The 27,638-nt window shown below is 38.8% G+C and overlaps 1 protein-coding gene and 1 long non-coding RNA gene across 4 annotated transcripts; one reads left to right on the top strand and one right to left on the bottom strand.

Moving 5' to 3' along the window:
• Positions 1-353: 353 nt before the first annotated feature.
• LOC144023064 (uncharacterized) lies at positions 354-24,961 on the bottom strand. The gene is made up of 4 exons (XR_013284485.1): positions 24,648-24,961; positions 15,498-15,589; positions 3,930-4,027; positions 354-723 (listed from the first exon to the last, which is right to left on the bottom strand). It is a non-coding gene; the product is annotated as an uncharacterized LOC144023064 (long non-coding RNA).
• LOC144023060 (soluble guanylate cyclase 88E-like) lies at positions 8,402-24,269 on the top strand. 3 transcript variants are annotated; one of them, XM_077528346.1, is made up of 17 exons: positions 8,402-8,479; positions 15,871-16,056; positions 16,360-16,492; positions 16,711-16,885; positions 17,806-17,897; positions 18,030-18,287; positions 18,366-18,510; positions 18,899-19,024; positions 19,125-19,245; positions 19,325-19,454; positions 20,087-20,233; positions 20,531-20,677; positions 20,784-20,940; positions 21,836-21,945; positions 22,292-22,381; positions 22,860-22,978; positions 23,190-24,269. In XM_077528346.1, the coding sequence occupies exons 2-17, from the start codon at positions 15,929-15,931 to the stop codon at positions 23,563-23,565; spliced, it is 2,454 nt and encodes an 817-aa protein (XP_077384472.1). In that variant the 5' UTR covers positions 8,402-8,479; positions 15,871-15,928; the 3' UTR covers positions 23,566-24,269. The 3 variants fall into 3 exon arrangements, with proteins under 3 accessions (XP_077384472.1, XP_077384471.1, XP_077384469.1); XM_077528345.1 differs by lacking the exon at positions 8,402-8,479 and adding an exon at positions 15,529-15,777; XM_077528343.1 differs by lacking the exon at positions 8,402-8,479 and having other exon boundaries at positions 15,529-16,056.
• Positions 24,962-27,638: the final 2,677 nt, after the last annotated feature.

Below are 27,638 nucleotides of genomic sequence, written 5' to 3'. Positions count from 1 at the left end.
ACAGCATCAGAACATCAGCTTGTGAATGTCACATGACCAAACACGGAAACAGGTCAGCGGTGATTGGTTGTTACCTGAGCAACTGTGATGTCATTTTCAGTCGACAGCAGGTTACAAAATGGCTGCCCTCTGAGATGAACAAAAAGGGATTTTGCCGCTTAATTCATATTTCACAAACACAATATTAATCATAATGATATGTTTATACTAGTGGGAGCACAGAGAGCATTTTGTAAAAAGAAAATTTTTGGTTTGACCTTTAATTATGTCACAACTGCATGTTTTTAGAAAGTACAATATTTTGGATTATCATATGCAGTGCAGCCAGGTGAAACGCTATGAAATGAAGAGAATTGACTTTTGGGAATAAAGCAGCTGTGTTTAAAAAGACAGGTAGAGGTGAAGGTCCTGCAGAAAATCTATTCATTTTCCCAGAGTGCACACGACGAAGATGTTCCCGCTCCAACCCGGGAGAGGACATTTATTCCACCTCCGCCATGGCATTTTTTTCCCCTCCTGGCCCGTGATGGCGTTTCACAACAGATTAGAGGACAAAAAAAAAAGGAGTTATGAAGCCGACAGCTGCACCGGCGGGAGATACGGCGCCGGGCGGGAGGCCGGGAAATGGATTCATGCTCCCGACTCTGCGGGTTAACAGCCTGTCGCCGGCCCGCCTTCCTTATCGCCCGGCCCAGATCAATGGCACCGACACCCACAATGCACCTGCGGGACGTTGAAATAAAATCATTAAATCCCCCCTTTTCTCCTGCCGAGACTTCACACCTTCCTGAGCGCACTCGCGCGACCACTCCGGAACTTTCCATCAATGCCAGCACACCGACAAAGCCAGGAAGTGAGGACGAATGCGGTACTTGTGTTCAACATAACACACATTGCATTTCTTTATGCCCTTATGTGACCCGAATTCACACATTAAGGCATAATTTCACATGTGAATGCGTGTGTGAATGAATGCGGGAATGGCCAGACAGATTTAGTGGTTTATATTATGTGTGTGCTTTATTTGTGTAAGTGAGGTGTGAATGGGCATGGACAAGCATATATAATATGCTTGGACAGGCAGATGATTACATTGTGCGTGTGTGAATGGGAAAATAGAGGTTTACATTGTGTGAATAGACTTACAGTCTACTAAGTGTAATGTGTGAACGTACAGCCAGATGTTTAATTGCGTGATATGAGTGAGTACACAATGTGTGCAAGTATGAATGGTAATACAGTTGTACATAATATGCATGAATGGACAGGAAGATGTTTATATTCTCCTCCAAAAGTCGATTTTTTTTTTCGCTTTTACTCTAATGATAATGAGCATTATCTAATGTTTGAGAAATGTATCTAAAAAGCAACTAGTGCTGTCAATATCGAATATTTTCAGAATTAATTAATCTATCGATTATTCAATTGATTAATCGACTAATTGGTTTCATTTTAATTTTGCATTGAAGTGTATTACAAAAGCATTATTCTCCCCTAACTATTTTTATTTTGATTTTTGTCTTTATTAAGCATTGGTTGGTGTTTATTTTGTACTTCATATTCGTATAGTGATTAACTCATTTGTTCCCAATAACTTATAAATACGTTTGTTTTTTTGTTTTTTTGTTTTTTTAAATGTTTTAAGTGTTCCAAAGACATAGTTATACGTTGTTTTTTTATGCTAGACTAGAGCATACTGAAGGCTTTGATGCAGCCTCTCAACTGCAAAGAGCAGTTGCAGAAATGGTAGTTATTACACAAACGGCCAGCAGGTGGCAGCAGAGTAAAGGAGATCAACCAGGGCCATGTTGAAAAGCTCAATTACTCACAATTATAAATAGATTTATGAAAAAACTGATTAAACTTAGCTATTTTCAAATGCTAATTGCTGCAAAATGGAAACAGATAGAAATATATACTTTTTGTTTTGCTGATGAAAGAAGAGACTTTAATCTTTCTTTTGATAGGTTCCATGTTTTTATAGCAATAGAATAGAATATTCTGTGGGCCTTTTAAAATCAGTCAAAATCCAATAAAATAGACGGGAGCGGATGTGATTGCTTCTATGAAAATGGCTGGGAACGAATGAGTTAAAAAAAAAAAAAGCAGTGATTGATGGTGTACGATGTTACCGGTTCAGTCATTGTATTCCAAAGTAAAAACTTGCAAATATCTTATTTGGATTAAACACAGACGATAATAAGTCTTCTTTCATGAATGACTACAGAAATAAGTCAACAATTATTGTTGATATGCTGAAATTAGACTATTTGAACAATATTATATTGAAAAATGGCTTCAAACTATTACGTGATTATTTTAATTTCCATTCAATTTTATTTCATTCCATTAAAAACAGAAATGAAAAGGGACAGAAAGAAGTAAAAACAAAACAAAACGTATGTTATCTGCCCCTGATCAACAACAAAGACAAAAATAACAGAATAAATGACAGCGAGCGGTCAAGACGCTTTCACTATAATAATCCTATAAAATAATTCAGCAGCATGTCCTTGTGCTATATGTATTTTCTAGTAATTGAGCTCTTGTCAAGCTTTTATAAATACAGATAGACAGATGATTTTGTTTTACAATCCAGATTGTTCCAAAAACTGACACCGTGAGTTGAAATACATCCTTCTTTTTGTTTTGTTCTATATTTTGTTTTGGATAAACTATCTGTTCCTCTTAATTTATACTCACTTTCCCTTTTTTATTAAATTTAATTTGCATATTAACTGGTAAAATTTTATGATAGACTTTAAACATTATTTTGAGACGGTTAAAATCCATCACTTCATTACAATTCAAAGTTTTTAGTTGTATAAATAATGGATTAGTGTGGTCTCTGTATCCGCAACCGCAAACGACACAAATTGCACGTTTCTGTAAAAGAAAAATAGTCGTCAATTAATTTGAAAATCGAGTATTTGTCGATTAATCGATTAATTTTGACAGCTCTAAGAGCAAGACTTGAGCAACTAGAAGCATCCATCCATCACATGTACCAATACTTTTGCTGTTCAAACAAAAACTGCTCTGTCCTGAGTTGTTTAACACAAGAAGATGTAAATACCATGAAATAAAAGCCGTAATTCTGCACGTATGTCTCATATTATTATCAGTATCATCTTTTGACCTGAAACCCAAATGTCTTCAATATGCAACAAAAACAAAAGGTTGTGGTTGCCATACTTTTGGAGGGGACTGTAATGTTTCCAGGCAAGTGATTGAATGGACAAACAAATGTTGACATTGTGCATGTGTACTAGGGGTGTTAAAAAAAAAATCGATTCGGCGATATATCGCGATACTACATCGCGCGATTCTCGAATCGATTCAATAATCGGCAGAATCGATTTTTTTTTTTTTTTTTTTTTTTTAGGATTCACACCTTGAGCATGGAAGAATGTTATATGAACGGCACATTAAGCCTTATTATTTTTATTTCAATGCTGTTCAAATGTGAAACAGATTGCAAACTGTTTGTGTACAGTGGCTCACGGTTATAAGCCTCAAGTTTTAGATAAATATATTCATACAAATCTTACAGTGTACATGTACAAATTTACTGATAGTATTTTCTAAATTTGAATGGAAAAAAATCGCAACAATCGACTTATAAATTCGTATCGGGATTAATCGGTATCGAATCGTGACCATTCGTATCGGGATTAATCGGTATCGAATCGAATCGTGACCTGTGAATCGTGATACGAATCGATTTGTCAGGTACTAGGCAATTCACACCCCTAATGTGTACTGTACGGAAATGGGCAAAATTGCATTATACGCATGCGTGAATGTACAGACAGACATACTGACGTGTGAATGGAGAGTGGCACACATGACAGCGAGTGTACACGTGAAATCCAATCACAAGCGCACACACGTTGTTTCCTGAAGGAAGCAAGGAAAAGGTCACCTACTTGATTGGACGCTGAGAACTTCCTATTGGTCTCCATCATGTTGCGCCATCAAATATTAACAACATCCCTTTCATCATCACACCACCTTCAAGAGCCTCCTGCAAACGACCACATGCATTGTGGAATGAAAAGTGCCCTACATTTTTTCCCGCAATATCTTCAACAATGCATCCAGATAAGGTCGCCATAATGCTGTCATAAAACATCAATAATGGTTCATAATGTACACATATGTCTTCATGTCTCTCTATAATGTTGTTGCAAAATTTACAGTCGCAATGTCTCCATATTTTCATGTTTCCATATTTACAATTATTCCATGTTGTCATAATCATCATTGCTCACAATTCTTCTTATAATGTCCACATAATCATTTGTCAGGTCGTCATGGTATCATGTCTACTTAGATTTTCAAAATATCTCCGTAATATCGCACCTCAATGTCTCAATAATGTCTTCATTTTTTAATAATGTCTCCATAAAAGGTCTCCAAATGTCTCCATAATGTGTCCTCTCTAGCCTTTGTGTGGCTTTGCTGCTGTCGAGCTGACCCTTATTGTTATTGCATTGTTTTTATGAAGGTATCGATCCATGGAGGGAAGCGTAAAGTTCACGGGAGTCTACTGCTGCCGCTGTTTCCTTTTACAGCCTCAACCAGCACTCACTCTGTCATACATTTAAGGGATACTTGAGCCATTTTCAGCAGGGAAAAAAGTTCAGATTTTGTCCAGAATGAATTAGGTAATTTCATTCTTTTTTTAATGTACAATTAATACATTAAAATAATTTTTTTCCCACTTGCTGTTGACTGAAGATGACATCACCTGTGCTGAGGAAGTAGTTAACGACCAATCATTGCTCAGTTTGCTGACCAAACCCAGAAAACAGATGAGCCATGATTGGTCGTTACCTACTTCCTCAGCTCAGGCAATGTCATCATCAGTTGACAGCAAGTGGAAAAATTAGTGTTTAAAGTTATTAATTGTACAAGAAAAATAATTAAGTTGTCAAATTCATTCTGGACAAAATATTAACTTTTTACTGCTGTAAATGGCTCAATGAGTCCGTATCCCTTTTTAAAAACACATTTTTCCACACTTGCTGTCGACTGAAGATGACATCACCTGTGCTGAGAAAATAGCTAACGACTAATCACGGCTCACCTGTTTTCCGGGTTTGGTCAACAAACTGCGCCATGATTGATTGTTACCCGTTTCCTCAACACAGGTGATGTCTCATCTTCAGTCGACCGAAAGTGAAAAATGTGTTTTTAAAGGTATTAATTGTTCATAGAAAATAATGAAGTTGTCACATTAATTATATCTTTTTACTGTGGCTCAATGAGTCGAGTATCCCTTTAAAGGGTAACAAGAAGAAAACAACAGTCCACACTTGGACTTTTAACCTTTTTTTGACCGACTGTACAAGAGTGATAAATGTTAGATATGAACGTAAATATCTCACTGGCCAGAGGGGGGAGCGAAAATGGAAAAAAAGACTGGAAAAAAAAGGTAAAAAGTCAAGCAAAACCATCAGACAAGACACAAACATTGATATGCACTTATACTGTAAATGCACATCAAACACACTTTTCTATATAAATATGGGCACATATAAAATGTGTATCATGAGGACACATCTGCTTTGTGTTCACTTTGTCAAACAGGAAATAAGTGTAAGTGTTGTTGTGGTTGCCACCCGAGGATGACACTCCAATTTTTGCCCCTGAAACAGAAGTGACATCATGGCAGCCAGATAAAATAGTGTTATTACTGTGCTGTTGTAGTGTTGAAATGAACACAATCATTCACACCATGTCTTCAATTTACCAGTGAGCGCACCTACTGTATTTCATCAATGTGTGTGCGCGTGTGTGTTACACGCTATCGCAACATGATCCACTTTTCAATCAACAGTGAAGCATGAAAATGCTCCAAAAATAAATTCAATATCAGTGTGTGTTACTTTTCACTTTCTCCTACATATGAAGACTGATGCTCTTGTTGATGCACATCCATTATAACGTCGTGCATACAGATTTGTGGATACATGACACGAAATGCGTACTTCAGGTACAAATGTAGCATTCGGAGCGACTTGTCGAGCAGCGACATCAAACGCGACTACGCTGCCAAGCTAAAGAGCGCTAACGTGAGCTGCAAGGACATGGCGGCGACATGGCGGCGTGGCTCTCGGCCATGTTTGGCACATGGTAAGCGTCTGGCGCATCCGGCACATTGCTGGCACGCCATCGACATTTTATCTCCCGCACACGAGACAGGACGCTCAGTCAGGATTACTATTGTTATACAGTGGACCCCCCACCCCCCAACCCCCCCTCCCCGCTCCAGTTTATCTCAGGGGATATGTTGCAGATCACCCATCATTTTTTTCTTGTTGTTTTTACCCTTACAACATGATTTTAATATATGTAACTGTAATATTACACATTTAAGTTGATTTAAAAAACATGTTTTAAAAGGATAGTAATCCCCACCCTCCAGTGTAGGTTTACATTCAAGACCACCCCCGCAATACGTTGAAATCTGCAAAATACCCCAGCAAAATATTCCCTCGGCATGTTTTTATAGTATTTACAGCTCTTACTTCTTTTAAGGTCTTTGAACACACTTTTAAATAATATAAGCACACTTACATACATATATTGAGAGAGCAAGAGCAATGGATGACAAAAATACCAATACCTCAATGTGTGATAGTAAACAAAACACACTTATCTCTCAGTATACATAAATAATAATGCCCAAAGATGTAAATGATAAAATTAATCTATAACTGCTGCTTTCTGTAGGCATAAAGAGTAGGATTACGGTATTTGACAAGTCAATAATTTTCACCAAAAAACAACAACAAAAAGGCTGTGCTGTACGGAAGCATATTGCATTCACTTGAAAAAAAAATATCTGTTTGCTGACTAATTTTTTGGGGAGCGTTGTATTTTTTTTCTTCTTTTTTTATATTTTTTTCTGTTTTATTGAATATTTTTTTCTGTCATAAAAGAAATATAAAAAAAAACGTGAAAAATTATTCAGAAAATCAGGAGGAAAAATTACTCAGAAAAACAGGAGAAAAAAAAATTAAAAAAAAAAACAAAAAACACCAAAAAACAGAAAAAAAGAAAAGAAAAAAAAAACTACTCAGAAGAACAGAAGTTGGTGCTCTGTTTTATATTTTATAATATATATTTTTTTGTTTTTTGAAATATTTTTTTTCTGTTTTTTTTTAAATAATTTTTTTCTCCTGTTTTTCTGAGTAATTTTTCCTCCTGTTTTTCCGTTTTCTTTCTTTTTTTTTTTTTTAATGACAGAAAAAATATTAAGTAAAACAGAAAACAAAATATTCAGAAAAACAGACAAATAAAAATTAAAAAATACTAAAAAAAAAAAACAAAAAAAAACAAAGCTCCCCCCCAAAAAAATTTGTCAGAAAAATAGGAGTTTTCTTTTTTCTTTTTCAAGTGACTGCAATACGCTTCAGTAGAGCACTTCCTGTTTTGCTTTATGGCTTTCAAATTTACACCGTCTTAAACTAAATAAGTGGGCTGTCATCTAGCGTCCGTTACTAGAATTACACCCGATAGATAGAGAGTTTTAGACCAAGGTAGTTATTAACTCTTATTCGGCCGTTAACATTAATTAAAATTAAAATCCCAACGAGTACCGCCATCAACATTATTTGGCGTCAATTACATTTTGTTTTACTTCTTTCAAATTTACACCATCTTAAAATAAATAAGTGGGCTGCCATCTAGTGGCCGCTACTTGAATTACACCCGACATAAGAGACAGTTTTAGACCAAGGTAGACTTATTAAATGCACCAAAAAACAAAAAAAACAAAAAAGCAAATTAGCTGGCGCCATATGTAGTTTGACAAACAATGGACTGGTCGCCATGCCAATGGGCAATTTCGTGAGTTTACTGAAGTTAACATACTTTTGAAACGTGTCAGGAAAAACGCACGCAAACAAAAACTTGCAACACATAAAATTCAAACCCAGAACCTCTTGACTGCAAGGCAGACAGCTTAGCACGAGTGCGCCGTGCAGCCCTCACGTCCAACATGAGGTCAAATCATTTTCACTTCACAACTACTGTATTATTATTCTTTGGCAGAGGAAGAACACTATCGATTTGATCGGATTCTCCTGTGTGAGCTTTTACATTCGCGCTGTCTCCTGTGACCTTTAAAATGTGTGCGTGTGTGCGAGTGCGGGAGAGAGTGTGTATTGTTGCTGAAATTGGATTAGTGTCACCTGTGATGAGGCGAAGGGGCCAAAGCGGGAAAAGTATTAGAAGAGGAAGCGGCTATTCCCTCCCCTCCATCCCCGCCCCCACTTCAATCCCCCCTCAATAATTTCATTTGGGCGTCCGCGCTGAATACATAACGCTGTTATGGAGCCGACTCCACTTAATGGAATATTTATATGCACGCTTCCTTCCTCTGCAAAAACGCTGGCTGGCTTTGCTTCACTTTCCTTTTAAACCGCCACAGAAGCTCTGAGCGGGCCGCAACAACCACAAAAAGAAGGTAGGCGACTCACGTGTTAGCATGCTGATAGCTAACACATCACGTGCACAAATGCAGTGCAGTCAACACTCACCATTTTACATAACTATACGATTGGCTGAAGAAGGCATATATATGCGCCTAGCCAAGTATTTTTGCATTATTCTTTAAATTAACACCATAAGATTGCACCCAAAATACCTGCGCCTTCTAAAGCAAACTATACAAAAAATATATTAAAATATACTTTTATGGACATATATATAATTACTTTTTGGGAGAAATATATACCTTTTTCGGAAATGTACGACATCTATCAGTAAACGTACCCATGGAAACATGCAGCATTTTCCTCCCAAATATTTTTCTAAATATCCAACTTTTACCAGTCAGAAAACTTTTCAGAAATATGTGAAATAAAAAATATACGCATTTTTTTTAAACATGCATCTTCAAAAATGTATGACTTTTACGGAAAAATATGTGAAAGATGTCTGAGATTAAATATATATATATATATATATATATATATATATATATATATATATATATATATATATATATATATATATATACATACACATGTTTATTTAATCTATGACATCTTTCAGAAATGTAACTTTTTTTTCCAGAAATACACCATTACTGGTGAAAATACATAACTTGAAAAAAATATATTATTACATTATTGTTATTATTATTATTATTATTATTATTAGTAGTAGTAGTAGTAATAGTAGAAGTATTTTTTATATGATTATATGAGTATATATGAGTATATAATTGTCAAAATACTAAACTTATCGAAACATGCAAAAAAAAAAAATCAAAATTATAAAATCTTTATTGATATATGACTTTCTTCAGGAATTGCTTTTTTGTTTGTGAGTTTGTTTGTTTTTTTTACAGAAAATATACAATGTTTGTTTGTTTTGAAGCAATATACAACTTTCTGGAACTATATTCCAGAAATATAACCTAACACTTGTTTCAGTCATATAATACTGTTTTTCAAAAACACAAATTCTCCCTGAAAAATGCAACTTTTTTTTTTTTTGACTTTTTTGAAAATATGCTGAAATATAACTTTTTCTGTAAATAATGACATTTTTTCATAAATATAAAACTTTTTCTGATTTTCTTTTTTTGAAAAATTTCATTTTTGAATTCAAAAACATAAGAACTGATATATGCTATATGAATATAATAACTTTTCTTTCAGAAATACTGTATGACTTATTTTGATATAGTCCTATATGTAACTTTATTTTGGTTACTTACATCCTTGTGTGCGAGTTGTATATGATCACTTCACTAGCAGTTATTAGAGGCTGTTTGCAGGCATTAGCATTAGGTAAGTTTATCATTTGCATTTCAAAGGCAACTCAAAGGCACATGCACATCCACAGATACTGCAACAAGTACAACATTTTCTTTAAATTTTAGGCTTGGAATTTGCTTTTTGCGTTCAAACGCATGCACAATATTCGTGTGTTTGTGCGTGCGTGTTTTCTTAAGTTTAGAATATTTTCCCCATCTCCTATAGGCCAATTTATGCTTTTGGCTGCAGGTCTTGATCCCAAACCTCAGCCAGCAGCTAGTGTTGACTGTAATGTCTTTTTTTAAATTCTAGTACAATGCACAAATGTGCGCACGCACGCGCACGCACCCGCACAAAGAGCAGCTGAGCTGAGAGGGAAGCAGCCAAGATAAAGATGCTGTCAGGTGGGGAGGGTTTGGGGGGGTTGTGATGGGATGGGATGGGAGGGGGCCCGTGGGGAGCGGGTGGGGGGGTGTAGATGGAGAACACACAGAGGAGCAATAAATGCAACCCATAGAGCACCTAACTCGTTAGCATTCAGCTAGCGTAGCCCCCGCAGCCGCCGTGTGAACCAATGAGGAGGCGGTGGCGGCACCGGGGGACTGTAATGGACTGTCTGGATGTGTATGTCTCAGTGCGTGTGCGCGCGAAACGTCAGAATGTGCGCGTCAACTGGAAGAGCCAAAGACTTTTAGAATGAAAAGGAGAAAATAGTATTTCCTAAACAAATAAAAGGGCAAAAAGGGAGATGCCCTCACACACAAGAGATTGTGTGTGTGTGTGTATGTGGGGGTGTGCATGCGTGTCTGAAGGGGGAGGTGAGATGTAAATATGTTTTCAATCAGATATTTCATTTCACTTCCTTCACTTCAACCAAAAGATGAACACTTTCATCAATTGGATTTGAGGGTTAGAGCAGGGCTGCATGATTGCGAGTTTTTTTTTTTTTTTTTTTAAACCTTTTTCATTTGTTTGTTTTTTTAACATACCTTGGAGACTAAACGTTTGCTTGGCATTAGTTTTTTTTATGACATGTACTGTGGTACTTAGGAATTGTAAATCATTGGAAATCCTGAAAGTCATAAGTCAAGGTACCGCTGTCGGTATTTTTATTTTTTTTTAAATGTTGAATTCTATGTTTAGCTTGATTTGTAAAATATGCAATTAAAATTCACAGTATGGGGAATTTGTTTGCGTTAATTTATTTTTTATTTTTTTGATCAAGAAAACAAAATGAGAATGTATTTTTTTATTTACTATTATAAAATCTCCAGAGATTTTAATCACTAAGCTTTTTTTTCTTATACATATATGATTGACATTTATGATTGACTTAATTTTAGTTAGTTAATAAAGACTTAAATGCATACATTACAAGTATAATTTTTAAATATTTTTTACTTTCATGTATGAATAGCTGCTTTTATTTTATATAATTAAAACAATGCCTTAAAATTCTTTCTTTTTCTTAAAATAGATAAATTGATCTTTTTTTTTCTAGTACACTACAGACAAAAACAATGCAGAAAATGTATGTTTGACTTAATATTCATTTTTTTAATAAATAAAAAATGATGACAATTACTTTTGGCTTAATTTGTTCCAATACATAAATGTCAACAAATTTCCTTTTTTTTGTTTATTCAGAATTTTTTGCTATATGTTTGAGAATCTATTGCTTGTCATTTATAATTGGCTTAATTTCATTGTTTTGCTAAAGAAAATTATACATACATTATAAATATTTTTTTTACATTTATTTATTTAAAAATTAAAAAATAAAAATGCATTCAAAGTGTTGAAATTTGGCTTAATGTTTTGGAATAAATAAAGTAAATAAAAATGTACATTTTGCCATTTGTGTTTGTCTACCGTTTTTTTATTTGTAAAGTGAATTTGTTCAGTATTTATTTAATTAAAACAATGAAAAGGTAGTCGATTAGTGTTACTTCACTGTCCTGAATGAATCATTTTTCAAAATGAATGAGAACAATGCTGAATTGTGAGTTTTAACAGTTTTTTACATCATAAGCGAGTTGCACCGCCAGCATTTCCGCGTATGAAGAAAAAGGATTTATTTGCAGCTTATCCCACCGGTTTGAATTACAGCAAGCCGAAACGCTATCAGTGTTGGTACAGGAGCTTCTTGGAATCAGACGCGATAACGGCGTCAGGGGATAAGCGGCGAAAAAGATCCACCTGCGTGACGACGACGACGACTGACTCAGCGGGTCGCACTAATGAAGGCGGTGGCTGCCTTTGGCACATTGTTATCTCGGTGTGGTTCCGCCGCCGCTGAGAGGTGTCGGGGTGCCGCCGAGTGTCACCACCGCGGGCCGCTAACAACCGAAAGCTACCGATGAGGTGGGAAGAAGAGGTGAGAGAACGCGCTAGGCCATTAGCCTCATTAGCGCATTCAAGCCCACGTAGTGACGGAGGCCTCGTGCATAGCGCATGACCTTGTTTGCGCATTACATATTGTACATACCGTATGTGTCGACATGATGTGGGTGTACACTGTAAACCAAGTAAAAATACACTACTCGTGAACTTTCTGTGACTCTTCCAGTCTCTCAGTTGCAACCTGCTGGTGGGAATAAAAGCTCTGAGGCCTATTCACTCTCAAAACATTGCGAGTTACCAAACCAAAAATCAATTTCTGAGCGCTAAAAGAAGAAGCATTGATATTTTGGGAACGTGTGGGAAAAAACAAAAATAAGTTAACAAGTTAAAATGACCAAATTGAAGCACTAAGGACATGCTAAAACACTAATGTCTCTCTGAATGCTTCAAGGAGACACTAACGCGCTAAAGTTGTGCTAAAAGCAGGAATGTCTCTCAGAGTGGTAAAATAAGCTATTAAGTTAAAATTACCAATCTAAGGTGCTAAAAGGAGACCCTAACAGTGCTAAAAGGAGACCCTAACACACTAATATGACAAAACTGAAGTGTTTGGGGCAGATGCTAACATGCTAAGGTGCCTCTCAATGTGCTTAAATAACATTCTAAAATGTCTCAGAGTGATAAAAGGTCAAAGCTAAAAAGCTAAATTGTTCCCCAAGCCAGTAAAGAAGAAGCCAAAAAGCGAAATTGTTTCCTATACCAGTAAAATCAGAAGCTATCACGCAAAAAAAGTCTCTTGATCGTGACAACCATTTCACTCGTGTCAAACTCACTCACTTTTTTTCTAGATCATAGTTTGAGGTAAACCGTATTTAAGGGGGAAAAAAGAACAGTGTTAGGATACTGTTAGGCCTTTGCAGGTGGGCAAGGAGAGCCACGATCGCTGATGCACTTTCAGTTGTTTATTGGATGAGGTAAATGGTCAAATCCACAAACACAAAATGAGAACATTCACAGGGACATAGAGCGATGGACTCTGACGTTTGGTTTCATTGCACTCAATAAGACCAGTTTATTATTTTACATTCTAATTGCCTGGTCCCTAAACCTACCAATTGCGAGGGTTCACTGTACATGAGCGTGTGCTCGTGCGCGTTATAGCCCCTCACATATCTATCATTGCAAAAAGGTCACTCACTCTTTATCTTGTTCTCCTTCACACATTTAACTGGCCCTTTCCTCTACAGACACAACAAACAAACCATGCCAACAGTGCCCCCTAGTGGATCCCCAACACACAAACACTGGGGTGCATTTACACTGCAGGTCTGAGTGTCTAATACACACATAGATTTTCAATTCAGTGCAAATAGGATTGGATTCAATGTGATAAAGCTCAATTCAAGAGGGTATTTAATGCAATGGGTTTCTTGTCATTTTAGAATATGGATGAATTTGCAAGTACTGTTAATGTGGCACTTCTGTCAAAGTTATGTCTCTCGATTCGATTCAATCCAATTCTATGCACTTATGGCTTTTACATCAAAACTAATTTTCTGATTAACAAATCGGTTTTCGTTACACCCTAAGTTACAGTATTTTGTTGGCCTGGGTTGGCACTCAGTGAGCTACTTTTAAATTTAAATGTAAAAGGGTTTAGTTCTATGGCTTTGTTTGCCATTCAAACTAACTAATATGAATTTGCAATGTCAAGTAGTGCTACACACTTGTTTTTTTTTAAATCTCACAAAGTATGCCGAATACACAATGCAAATAACATTTGATAGAAAATGTGCATTTCAAAGACACTCATTCAGATTTCATAGAGAATATTCAGTTCACAGAAAATGTGCAGTTTGAAGTCAGTAATTCATATTTGATAGGAAATGTGCACAAAAAACGCCGCTTAACATTTCATGTAAAATGTGCAGTTTAAGACACAAATTCACATTTGATTGAAAAAGTTCAGTTTGAAGACTAACATTTGACAAAAAAATGTACGTGTAGTTTAAAGCCACTAATAAATATTTGATTAGGTAATTTTAAATTTACATGTGATCGAGAAAGCGCAGTCCAAAGTCGTTTAATTCATATTTAATAGAATATGCACAGTTTGAATGAACATTTAATAGAGAGCATGCACCTTAAAGACAGTAGTTAACATTTCATAGAGGCTGTTTAGTTTGAAATGAATATGGAATACAAAATGTGCCGTTCAAAAGCAGTAGTCAGCATTTAATTGGATTTGCGGCGATGAAAAAAACTAATTAATATTTGTCCATCAGTTAGTCAATCCCTAATTTAGTTAGCCATTTAGTAATACAGTCAATAATGTATTTACTCAGTCACTAATTTAGTTAGACAGGCAGTTAGTCATCAGTTAGTTAATCAGTCATTTAATCACGAGTGAGTGAAACAGTGAGTTTGTTAGGCAGTCATTTAGTTAAACATTCAGCCCTTTAGTTAGTCAGTTAGTTGATCATTCAGTCATTTAGTTAGTCAGTTAATTATTGAGTAAATTCCTGAGTTAGCCAGTCACTTATTTAGCCATCAGTTAGTCATCTGGTTAGTAACTAACTTTGTCAATTAGTTCAACAGTCAGTCATTAATTTAATCCTTCAGTCAATTAGTCAGTTATACAGTAAGTCCGTCCGTCCGTCAGACATCTAGTAGCTAGGCATTAATTTAGTTAGTCATTCACAAATGTAGTCAGTCAATTAGTCAGTCAGTCAGTCAGCTACTCGATCAGTTAATCACTAATTTAGTTTTTAAGTCAGTCAGTCATTGAAGTATTTTGAGTTACTTTGTCACTAATTTAGTCACTCAGCTAGTTAACGAGGCAGTCATTTAGTTAGTTCCTCACTCAGTCAATCACTGAGTTAATCATTCAGTCAGTCAGTCAATCACTCATTCAATTTATAATCACTGTGTTAGTTAGTCAGTAACTGATGTAGGTAGCTAGTAAGTCAAAGTAGTAAAATCAATGAAGTCATTTAATTAGTAGCTAAATTAGTTAGTCAATTAGTTAATTTAGTTAGAAAGTCACTGACACAGATCATCAGTCAGCCAGCCATTTAATCATTGTTCGCCACTAATTTAGTCAGACAGCAGATGAATACCTCAGAAATTTGGTTACTCAATCAATTAGTTACTAATTAGACAGTCAGTTCATCAGTCACTCGGTTACTTAATCTTATTTAGTCTGTTTAAGTTCATTAATTAAGACCTGAATGTGTTGGGCAGCGCGTCGAAGTGGATTTGCTTTGTTTGGCAGCTGCCACAAACACACGTCACTTAGTCTATTTTGGACCTGCTCACCTGTTGACCTGACAGTCAAGTGTCTGTGTGCGTGTTTGGGGTTGGAGGGTTGAGTACCTGTCATGTGCAGGTGGTCTTGGCGAGCGGCGGTCTGCGCTGAGGTTTAGCCTCACACACTCACAAGCTTTAGACTACACACGGCTGAGCCTCTGCAAGTAAGAAGACTTTTGTCAGCCGCTTTGTTTTCTGATCTGTTTTTTGAGCTACTGAGAATCCACGTGGACCAAATAGCCTTGCACCACTTTGGTGTCAGCTTCACTGTTTTTTTGTTTTTTTTTACCCCCCACACTTTAAATGGCTCAGTTTTAAACCTTTCATAAGGTTGAGTAACACTGAGGTGAGCCTGATCTTATTCCGCTCCATTCAAGGACTGCCACCTTTACAGTAGGTCCTCTCACCGGACCGCCCGCAGCTTTTGTTCTCCCCTCAGCTGAGCAGTACAATCGGACAGCGATACGGAGGTCCCCAGCGCCACCAGCGCCGCCAAGATGTACGGCCTGTACCTGGAAGCGGTCAACGACTACATCAACGAGTCCTACGGCGAGGACGTGTGGCGGCTGATTGAGAACCGAGCGGAGATCCCGCACCTCAAGTTTGTCAGGCATCAGATGTACAAGTAAGTCATGAGGATTGGACTGCGCTAATAATTTAAAGGTTCCGTGATGGACTGCTCTTAATGGCGTTTCCTTATCAATAACGTTGACTGAATGGACAACAAGCAGAGACAATCATTTTGTGGCTAAGAGTGATGACAGGCTGCTTCCTTAGTGGAATTAGCAGCAAAAGTGAAGATGAATATACATAGTACATAAAAAAACAAACAAACAAACAAACAAAGCTTCATCTAGATACAGTAAAGACACTTTGACTGGCCAGCCTAATTGCTAATATACAAACTAACAAGGCTTCTCTCCTACAGTGACAACCTGATCCTGCGTCTGGCCAAGGCGGCAGGCGAAGTTTTGGGAAAGACGCATGATGAGCTAATGTATGCCTTTGGAGTTTACATGGTCAAGCGGATCGGAAATTACGGCTATGAGCGCATCCTCAAGGTGACCCAACCTTCCATTAGATCTGTTAGATTGATTAGCCTTCCTCTTGGACTTTTTTTTTTTTTCTTTTTTTTTTGCACAAGTACTTTTTGGGACATTTGTGTTTGGTAGAGTGCTGTGAGATTTTTTTTCTGATGTAAAAAATTTGCCTTGGCCAATAAAACATGGGATCAGACGACTAACTTAATCAAAGGCTAAAATGCTGTCACGTTTTGTAGGTTTTGGGTCGCAACGTGCGCGACTTCATCAATGAGTTGGACAACCTGCACGAGTATTTCCGCTTCTCCTTTCCCAAAGTGCAGCCACCCAGCTTCTGCGTGGAGGAGGAGTGCGAGACCAGTCTGACGCTGCACTACCGAAGCACTCGCAAAGGATTCACACAATTTGTCAAAGGTCTCACCACATCATCATACAACCATGACACTATAGTAGGGGTTATATACGGTATACGTTAGAACAGTAGTTCTCAAACTACAAGTATCGCCTAAAAAAATACTTGGCTATCCAAGTACCACCATAATGACCAACATTAAAATACAGTTGCATGTGACCTAAAAACTCCTGAATGTATTCAAATACTCTAAATTTACTGAAATACCCCAGAGATTGAAGATTTAAGTCAGTGACTGCCACTAGAGGGAGCCCACGTACCATCAGTGGTACTTATACCCCACTTTGAGAAAAATCGCTGTGTTAATAAATTTGGCCTATGGTATAAATTTGGAGTCTACTGATCAATTGCGACGTTTTGAAAGCGTCATCGTATCTACATCAGTGTGAAAATAGCGTTGTTGTTTTATTTGTTAACCATTAACTTATAGAAAAAGCAAGCTTTACTCTCTGGTGTGTTTTCCCTTCTGGGATTTGCATAATTTTAAAGCAGTGTTTCTCAATTCCGGTCCTCAGGGGCCCCTAGCCAGCCTGTTTTCCATGTCTCCCAATTCCCAATGCAGCTGTTTCCAATGACAGCTAATCAGCCAGCTCTGGAGAAGCCTGATAACGATCCTCACCTGCGATGCAATTGGGAGACATGGAAAACAGGCTGGCTAGGGGGGATTGAGGACCGGAAATAAGAAACACTGTTTTAAAGTGACTTTCCTTGATCTAAAAGTTTCCATGTGGATAATTGACTGCTTATGTGATGAAAAATAGTCTTTGGCAAAGTTCAGCGCCATTGACTCTATGATTGCCTTTCATCGGGCTCCTTTCTTGACATATGTAAAGCAAATTATTCTGCTCATGTTGTCTGTTCCTTCTTGGGAATTTAAAGCCCCAAGATCACTTATTTTGACTAGCGTTGACGCCCCCTGCAGGCCAGCTCTCCCAGGTGGGGCGTCAGTTTTACAACACAGACATCGAAGTGGAGATCTTGTCTAAGGAGGAGACCGAGAAGATGACTTATGTGGTACGTACGTATTTCCATGAAGAGTATGTCATCGTCATCATCAACATCATAGAAATTGTAAAATATTGCAGTAACACTAAACTAAATTCAAAATACTCTAAATTCGGACCTGCCTGTACACTGTCCTGTCAGGTGTATAAGATGAATTTTGACAACGCGGCCTTCAAGCACCGTATGCCGCAGCAAAAGACGGCGCCAAGCTATGAAAAGCTTCCCATGAAGCGAGGTATCTTTTTTGACATGTTCCCCTTCAGCGTAATCTTCCGCCGCGACATGACCATGTACCGCATTGGCGACGGCCTCAAAGAGGTCTTCTCTGACCTCCAGGGCAAGAAGGTGAACGAGGAGTTCACCCTGGTCAGGCCCATGTTGGAGTTCAGCTGGGACAACGTGAGTGTCGGACCGTCCCCGCCGTTAGCGCGGTGTCCTGGCTGCTCAGTAACGTGTGTACTATTCCTCACCATTCAGATCTACACCCACCTGAACAATGTGTTTGAGCTGCTGTCTAAAGCAGTGGTGGAAAGCAAACAAAAAGTTAATATTCCCAAACTCAACAAGGAGGAACCCGAAGAGAAAGAGGAGAGTGAGAAGGCCAAGAGGGAAGAAGAAAGAGGTATGGCATGGAATAGCCCAGTCAGCTACATAATAGCAGATGTCAGCATGACATCATAGACGTGTGACATGTACATGTGGCTGATGGGTGTTTGTAGTTGCTCAGGTGTTGGCTTTTAGATTGATTGCTTAAAAATTAGATTTGTGCCTGCTTTTGGCTTTGGGTTTCACCCGTGAAAAGGAATTGACCTTGCCATTCCAATACTTTAAGAGTGCCATAATGCGGTATGGCATAGAATCGATCAGTTATTTAGACAACTTTCGGCAATGAAAACAGCAGAAAACTGTGAACTGAACCAGAACACTCGGTGTAAATAGGTTTTTGAGAGTTCCTGTGAATTTTTCTTCTCCTATCTGACCTTCTGACAGAGTGTTTGTGGTCCGTGTAGAACAAAAGTCTGAGGAGATGAAGGGCACGGATCAGGAGTACAACAGCAGCACTCTGGCTCAGTACAATAGCGCCGCCAACTCTGGAGGCGAAGACATCGAGCTGTTGGCCTTCCAGACCATCACAGGCAAGTAAAAGTAAAAAAATACTGTATACTGAAATGCAGTAACGAAAGACATATGATGATCATGATGATGATGATGGTGTTACCTCATGCTTCTCTCAAGGCAAATGCAGCGAGACCATCTTTGAGGACATGCGAGAGCCCCCCAAAAAGCCTCTGCACCTGAAGGGCCAGATGAAGTACGTTCCCCAGTGGGACTCGCTTATCTTCTTGGGGACGCCCATGTAAGACCATCACCATGTACACATATCTACACTCCCCATTCTTGGCCTTGAGCTGACCTCGATGCTCCTCATTTTGCAGTATTGAGACAGTGGAGGACATGATCAAGATGGGCGTCTACGTCAATGACTTGAACCTGCATGATTCTAGTAGAGAGCTAATCCTGGCCGGGACGCAACAGTCGGCAGAGTTGCAGCTGGCCCTGGATCAGGTGACGAATAGATAGACTGTGATAGTCAAGAAGTGGAGGAACTGGTGAAAAAAAAACAACAACAACAACTCCTAATATGAAAGCACTGCAATAAGTACAGTAAAGTTTTTCAGTGAGTAGTTCTATAGAAAAAGATCCTGGTTGATCAGTTCGCTATCATTCTGCTTGACTAGAGGACAACAAGAATTGGAAGGAATAGCTTTGAAGCAAGAACTATATCCATCCATCCATTTTCTTGACCGCTTATTCCTCACAAGGGTCGCGGGGGCTGCTGGCGCCTATCTCAGCTGGCTCTGGGCAGTAGGCGGGGGACACCCTGGACTGGTTGCCAACCAATCGCAGGGCACACAGAGACGAACAACCATCCACACTCACACACACACACACACACACCTAGGGACAATTCGGAGCGCCCAATTAACCTGCCATGCATGTCTTTGGAATGTGGGAGGAGACCGGAGTACCCGGAGAAGACCCACGCGGGCACGGGAAGAACATGCAAACTCCACCCAGGAAGGTCCGAGCCTGGACTCGAACCGGAGACCTCAGAACTGGGAAGCAGACGTGCTAACCACTCGACTACCGTACCGCCCGCAAGAACTATAGTATAACATAATTTGATCTTCTTGTAGGAGCAACAAAAGTACGCACAGCTGCAGGAGATTATCAAGAAGCTGGACGAAGAGAAGAAGCGAGGAGACTCTTTGCTTTACGCAATGATTCCGAAAGCCGTGGCCGACCGTCTCAGGAAGGGAATCACCGCCCTGGAGACATGCCAGGTACGCCATGACGTCCATGATCCTTGGACTTCGATGAACCTCAACCATCTTGTGATGTTTGTGATGACCATGATGGTGGTATCTTTGAGTTGCTCCCACAGAACCTGGAAGATGTTCAAGGTTTCTTCCTTATAGGGAGTTTTTGTTTGACTCTGTTGCCAAGTTTTTGGGCAAGCGGTGTAAATTTGTTTTTCTTTCATATATGCAGATGGAGTGTGATTCTTGACTCGAGATAACTTCTTTTATGAATTGGCGCTATATAAATAAAACCGCCTGATTTTGGTCGGTATGTTCCAGGTCTTCCCCGACGTGACCATCCTGTTCAGTGATGTCGTCAAGTTCAACGAGATCTGCATCCACATTACACCCATGCAGGTGGTGGACATGCTCAATGAGATCTACATCGTCTTCGACACACTCAGTGAGAAGCACAATGTCTACAAAGTAGGCTTCTCATGCAACCGCATATGAAACCAATCAGTTATCAGTCAGAGGTTGGTCTACCACAGACACGATGAATCTCAAGACAATTTGATTGCCGTGGTTGCAGGTAGAAACCATCCGCGATGCCTACATGGTGGTGGCTGGCGTGCCCAACAAGACAACATTCCACGCGCATCACATCTGCGACATGGCCCTGGACATGCTGAGCTCCATCGACCACCTGAAGGACCCGTCCACAGGGGACAACATCCAGATCAGAGTGGGTGAGTGCAACCACTAGAGCGTCTTCTTCTTGTTGCAAATCACCTCTGTTGTGCGCAAACCTCCTGAGTCCAAATATGGTCAATCTCACATTTTTTCACAAATTAGGTCCCCAGCAAAATCGTGTCGTCTCCTCTTTTTACACATTGTTAATCAATTTGAAGTGTTGACAAAAGCTTGAGTAAAAAAAAGACTAACTCTATAGCTCGAACTGTCTAAGAAATGCTATAACAGTCCACCTCACCTCACTCTGCGGAAGCCGTGCAGCATTACGTTGCTTCAAGGTTGAAAGTTTTGATGTGTTTTTTAAGACAATAACAAGTAAAATAAAAAAAATTAAAAAGTTAGGTTAGATACATTTGAGGAAGGCTTTTGTTAAAAATTGATCGCTCATTTCTGTGTGTAGTTATCTCATTGTTTTATTTATAGCTTGATTCGTGGCTCTAAAACCTTTGAAAAAGAGTTTGGAAGGAGGACGTACTGTAATCACAGTCATTTGCTTTAGTGAAGTATGAAAGGCTTTATGTCTGGTCGGGAGTTCGGCATGAGTGCAGAGTTTGATGCAGACGGCTAGAGCTGGTGCCATGTTCAATGGCAGCATAATAAATTTGTAATTTTTTTTTAGCAGGTTAAATTAGAGATAACTTCAATGAAGCGGTGCTTGGATTTCTTTAAAAGTAGTGATGTTGGAGATGCACAGGCCCACCTGTATTTGTATTATTATTCCCACTTTTCGTCATTCCACATTTCTCCACCAATTTAAACCGTTCACACTTTAGGACATTCAGGCATTTAATTTTCTTTATTATTCCACAATTTCAATAAAACATTCTCAAATTAAGATTTGCTTGTTGTATCCATGGATGGATGTTACATGTGGTGGTGTTTGCTTTGCAGGTGTCCATTCAGGAATGGTGGTGGCTGGCGTGGTGGGCCTAAAGATGCCTCGCTATTGTCTCTTTGGTGATACGGTCAACACCGCCTCCAGGATGGAGAGCAATGGCGTGGTGACTGCACTAACATCTATTACACATTCTCAAACAGGTTCTCGAGCTGGGTTCCCTGGGTCTCCAAAAATTCATGAGCAGCAGTTTCGTGTCCCCAAAATAATGTGAAATAACTTATGTTGTATTATTTGGAAAAGGGCATAGATTTTTTTTTAAAGTTATTTTACAAGAGAGAATTAATATTTTTTTGAAGAACAAGCTGGCTAAAAAAAAATCAGCTTTTTTTGTTGGTCGTTCCTGGACTCCAAACATTTAGGAACCCCTGCTTTAGAAGGTTTGAGTGTACCTGAAAAATGTGAGTTGTTTATTTGTGTATGTGTACGCGTGTGCGTGTGTGAGTATACAGGGTATGCAGATACACATCAGCCAGACCACCAAAGATCACCTGGAACATGAGCCATACATCATCGAGGAGAGGGGCAAGATCTTTGTCAAGGTCAACACCTTCTCCTTCCGGTCACTCGATCTAGTTTAGTTACTTTATTTTATATTCAGCAATTTTTGCAACCACTGTAGTGATTATACATAAATAATCAAGAAATGTTGCAAATGAACCCCCCATGTGAATGAGGAAAGCGTTCATACAGATGCAAAAAAAGACACTCAATTAAATGTTGTCAATTAGCAGTGATTCTCAAAGCGTAAACTACCTCTAGTGGTAGGCGAAAGAATCACTGAATTAAATATAGGCACAACAAAAATTTACGACGTTTAATCTCTGATACAAATGATTTTACGATGAAACCCCCTACTATGCTGCTCTATTTTAATATGGGTAAAGGTTGTTGGGGACAGCTAAGTATTTTTGGAGGGGCGGGGGGAACCACTGCTTTCGAAGTTATCAATTTGGAATGATGCTATATGTTCTAATCACGTATGCTGAAGTACTGACCTACTAACATGGCGTGTTGCAGGGCAAAGGCTACATGAAGACATACTGGCTGAAGGGGAAGAAAGATCTTTCCTTCAAGACTCCGGCAGAGTTGCGTTACAGCAGCGAACAGAAGGATTCTGAAGACAAAAGCTCCAATGGGTGAGTAGACAAATTCAGGTTAACTGTACATCCCGAGTTGTTCTTTAAATGAGCTTGAACTTTATTGAGCCATGGACCGGTCTTACGTAAAGACACATTTCGACCGACAGGCAAAACTATTATAACTGTCCTGCTAGCACCTATTTTTCAACAATTTCTAATCTTGCAACACGCTCGCTTTAAATCTCCCCTCTTACGATGTGTTTATCAGTTCCACAAGCACCGACGCCAAGCACATGTCATCCAGCCAAGCCATCAGCGGTGGCGAGGAGCAAGCGGAGGGAAAACCGAGCCCGAGCGACCTCCCCCAGGATACCCTGCCGCTGCCCGAGACCGCTGGTGAGCCCATGGCCGCACCGGGAGAGCTCCAGGAAAGATCCAAAAAGACGAAGAACAACAAGGTCACCAAGGCTGAGGCAGGGCTGGCGAACGCGACGTTAGAGCTGGCGCCGCCCTCCGATGACGCTGAGAACCCGGGACCCATCCTCAACATGAAGAGGAACAGCTTCAGGCAGCAGTATGTCAAGCTGCCCGTCAAGCTGCCCACCAACCTGCCCATAAAGAGCGTCTCGTGTACCCTCCTGTGATGTCATAACATCGCAAATTTGTCGCAGGACGCCATGACATCATCATGGCGTGACATCGAGGTAAACAGCACAACGTATGGAAAGCATTTTGAGCGTTTATTCCATATACTTGATTGCCAACTTAAGGTTCATGTCCTGCAGTACGGCAAAACTGGTTCTTACTAGGAATGTTCTTCCCACCAGTAGTGCCACTTTTGGCCTACTAGTACATAACTAAAAGCACTACTAGGCAACACTAATCAATGTGTCACGCACAAGCGGTTCAGAAGATGGATGGATGGATGGATGGATGGATGGATGGATGGATACTTAAAAGAAAAGAAAAAACTTAATGGAGCTATACATATTAGTGGGACAACTACATGTTACTAGTAGGTAAAACTGTGCACTAGTTGACATTTGTGTGCTACTAGTTACTACCAGTAAGTGAGGTTATAAAAGTGTACTCATGAACATCTAGAGCAGGGTGTATTTTATGCGCACACAAACACACAATTATTACTTTGTTTTTGTGATGTTTTTATCACTTTTATGATACTCTTTTCTTGAAGACAAACACACTTGGCTTGAGTGTAGACATGCCATGCCATCTACTGTATGTTGTTAGGATTATATTGCGTGGCATGTGGCACATTCTTGTAAATGATAGATTGGATTTATATAAATATTGATGTACAGCCACTGTGCATGTGTGTCATTTACTTACTGTTGGACTTAAGGGCCACAAAAAAAAAAAAAAAAAAAAACAATCTGATAAATGGGCATTAACTATTTAAATCGCTGTTTCAAAACTATAAAAGAAAAGAATAAATAAGTACTCTACAGTAATTTGCTTATTAGTTTTAATTAATTTACTTAGAATTAATTAAGCAGATATTTCATATATTAGCACGTTACATTTACAGTATTGTGGATTGTATTGTGTACTTGCTGAGTGGTGACAAAAACAATTCAGTTAGCATCCATCTCTAAATCTCGTCACTGCTATAGCACAATAGCAGTTCACAAACATTATCAATCATAAATATCATCAATGACATGACAAAAGCCTCAAACTTTTAAATAAAATACATCGTACTCACCATAAATACTACCGACGTACAAAACGTCATCGTCTTTTGCTTGCTGTGTTGCTAGGTCAGAGCTAACTAGCATTATTGTTGCCACTGTGGAAGTGCATGAAATTCTTCGTCGGGTTGACACAAGCCTTCTAGCGACAGGTGTTGCCCGACTTATCCCCACAATGTCTCGTTATTCAAAAAGTCCACCGTTAAAGTTTACAATCATGTCCAACAGTCATCCTCTCCTGGCTTCACCTGACGAATCCCACTAGAGTAGCTCTGAACCAATCAGAGGACAGAAAAATGCCGCCACCTCCCAAAGACCTCTAGCTGGCTCTGATTATTGAATCTATCATCTGATTGGATGTGGCAAGTTGGCAACACAAGATGCTGAAATCTGATTGGAAGAAACATTCAACGCATAGCGAAACAAGCTGAAATTGGATTGGACCAAAAATAAATTAACTCACAAATGACGAGAAGCTGAGCGGCCAAAATAATAATAATAATAATAATAATAATAATGATAATAATAATAATTTTAAAAAAGAGAGAGAGAGAGAGAGAGAAGCTGTGCGGCCAAGACATGCTTTGAAATGGTGACAAAAGACTTCTGGAATTACATTTACTGTGAGGATTTTATGTAAGTTTTAAATTGTATTGTTTTAATAAGCTGCCTTTGTGGCGCTCTGGCTGTTTTATTTACAACAGATGGAAACCATTTTGTTTATCTTTAGGGAAAAAAACGGACAATTTTAGCTCTTTTAAAATCGGCAAATATCAGACAATTTTTTTGTTGTTTTTTGGTCAAATTTTGAAAGAGTTCATTTCAGCTGATTATTCGGTCGAGCCCCCGTAATGAGTTAAAATAAATAAAAATTTGTTTTTAACTTCACATTTCTTCATATTTTCTTTTAATATTTGAATATGTATTTTATGTACATTAAAGTGCTTTTTTTAAACAAATAAAAGGAAACCAGCTCAGCCACCATGTGCTTAGATTATCAGTTATTATTTTGCCTTTAAAAAAAAAAAAGTTATTGGTGTCATGGTAGCTACAAATGTGGGCTAAAGTGCATGTCAGCATTTCAAACACGCACGAAAACACACCCAGATAGTGTTGATATTGTCGCCCGCCCGCTGATGTTTCCTCGTGAGATGTCATTACACGATAAAGAGGAAGCCGACAGGAAACCGCTTAAGCACTACTTCCTGCCTGTTGCCGTGGCAACTGGCCTCCTTCTGCTGCGGCCCAACCACTCGCTCATTTGGGTCGGCGAGACAAAGAGGCAGGTGTGCTCAGGGGGGTCCTCGGTGGGCACGGTTGGCCTCTCAGCCCAGCAGCTGGAGCGCAGCGCAACCACCAACGGCAACATCTGGCAGCAATTAGCATGTTGGTGGGGCAGCGGCGGGGACCTAAATGGGCCCAGTGTCCACACAGCTGCATGTCATTCACACGCGGCCACACCATCACAGATTTACTGTTTACTGGAGTTTAGTGTTTAAATAATCACAACAGAGTAGGAGATTTGTTCACTAATATTATGGCTCGGTATTTATTTATATTTTCTGGGCTGAACCGCTTGTGAATTCATCGATTCCAGATGTATCATCTTTAGAGGATGTTACAATAGAAGCAACATCGAACTGACCGTATCATGTTTCTGCCACTATATCGCAGATTTTGACAGTAAACAGGCAAGTCCAAATTTAGTGTTGGAAGAAATGCAGTGTAATTAACTCATTCAATCCTAAAAACGTGTAAAAGCGTTTTTTTAACACTGTGTCCTTCCTGCTCAAAAATGTGTTTACACGTTTTTTGTTTGTTTGTTTGTTTGTTTGTTTGTTTTTTAATGCAAGAGCATACAGAAGGCTTTGATGCAGCTTCTGACATGAATAGGTGGCTTAAAGCAATGGTAGTTATTTCGGCCAGCAGTTGGCAGAAGAGTATGAGATATCAGCCAGGGCCATGTTGCAACAAGCTCTTTTTGTCAGTGTTTTTACCGGGAATATGAATATGGACAAAACTAATGCTAATTGCTGCAAAACGGAAACAGATACAAATTCACTTTTTTTTTTGCTGATGAAAGCAGAGATTCCAATCTTTCTCTTGGTATGTTTTTATAGCAATAGAACACAATATTCTGTGGGCCTTGCAAAATCAGTCAAAATCAAACAAAACAGCCGGAAGCTTAGGTGGTTGCTTCAGTGAAAATGGCTGGGAGTGAATGAGTTAAGATGAAGAGGCAGAGAAAGTCCCCAACTAAACCCAAATAATAATTGTCATTCACACAAAACAAAGAGAATATACAGTCAGTACATTTTTTAAGGGGCCAAAAGTAATGTGAAAAAATGAGCAATAACGAATCAAAATTGTACTTTTTAATCCTTGGCTGCAAATCCTTTGCAGTCAATTACAGCTTGGAGTCTGGAATGCGTATTCCGGTGCTGGACTTCATCCCTGGTGATGGTCTGCCAGGCCTCGACTCCAACTGTCTGTAGTTCTTGCTTGTTCTTTGAGCATTTTCCCTTCAGGTCAGGTGATTGACATGTCCATTGCCTAACATTCTACTTCTATGCCTGAAAAGAGGAAAAAAAAAAAAAAAAAAAAGAACTCTTTGCTTCGCAGCTTGAAGCAAGCATGCTTTGTCTCTTATTTGGAGAATTGTGTGAGTACAGGAGGGAAATACTTGATAAAGTTTACTTTAATATATTGAAGCATATATACACTTGGATGAGATTTAAATGTGTTGAAAACCTATACTAAAAATATGTATATGGTCTCTCTAGAATGCAGATTTTGGCAGGAGTTTTGAACGCTGTACACAAACAGAGCAGCAGATTTGTAAACTCCACATTTATTTATATTTTCTAGGGCAAACAGCTCATGAATTCCTAAAGATTCCAGATGTATCATCTTGTAGAGGAAGTTATGAAGCATCACTGCATGCTACAGTGTATAAATATCTTTGACTTGACTTTATTGCTGCTTCCTTCCACATTACAAAAACT

This window comes from Festucalex cinctus, chromosome 7, assembly GCF_051991245.1.
Source record: "Festucalex cinctus isolate MCC-2025b chromosome 7, RoL_Fcin_1.0, whole genome shotgun sequence".
Lineage (NCBI taxonomy): Eukaryota > Metazoa > Chordata > Actinopteri > Syngnathiformes > Syngnathidae > Festucalex > Festucalex cinctus.
The sequence above is the reverse complement of the archived record's forward strand: the minus strand, read 5'-3'. Positions and strand labels throughout refer to the sequence as shown.

Bases quoted from the DNA above. Each gene is read 5' to 3' on its own strand.
- LOC144023060 (XM_077528346.1), top strand. From the start codon at position 15,929: ATGTACGGCCTGTACCTGGAAGCGGTCAACGACTACATCAACGAGTCC. The intron at 16,886-17,805 runs GTCTCACCACAT...CGCCCCCTGCAG, and splicing joins ATTCACACAATTTGTCAAAG to GCCAGCTCTCCCAGGTGGGG. The intron at 18,511-18,898 runs GTATGGCATGGA...TGGTCCGTGTAG, and splicing joins CAAGAGGGAAGAAGAAAGAG to AACAAAAGTCTGAGGAGATG.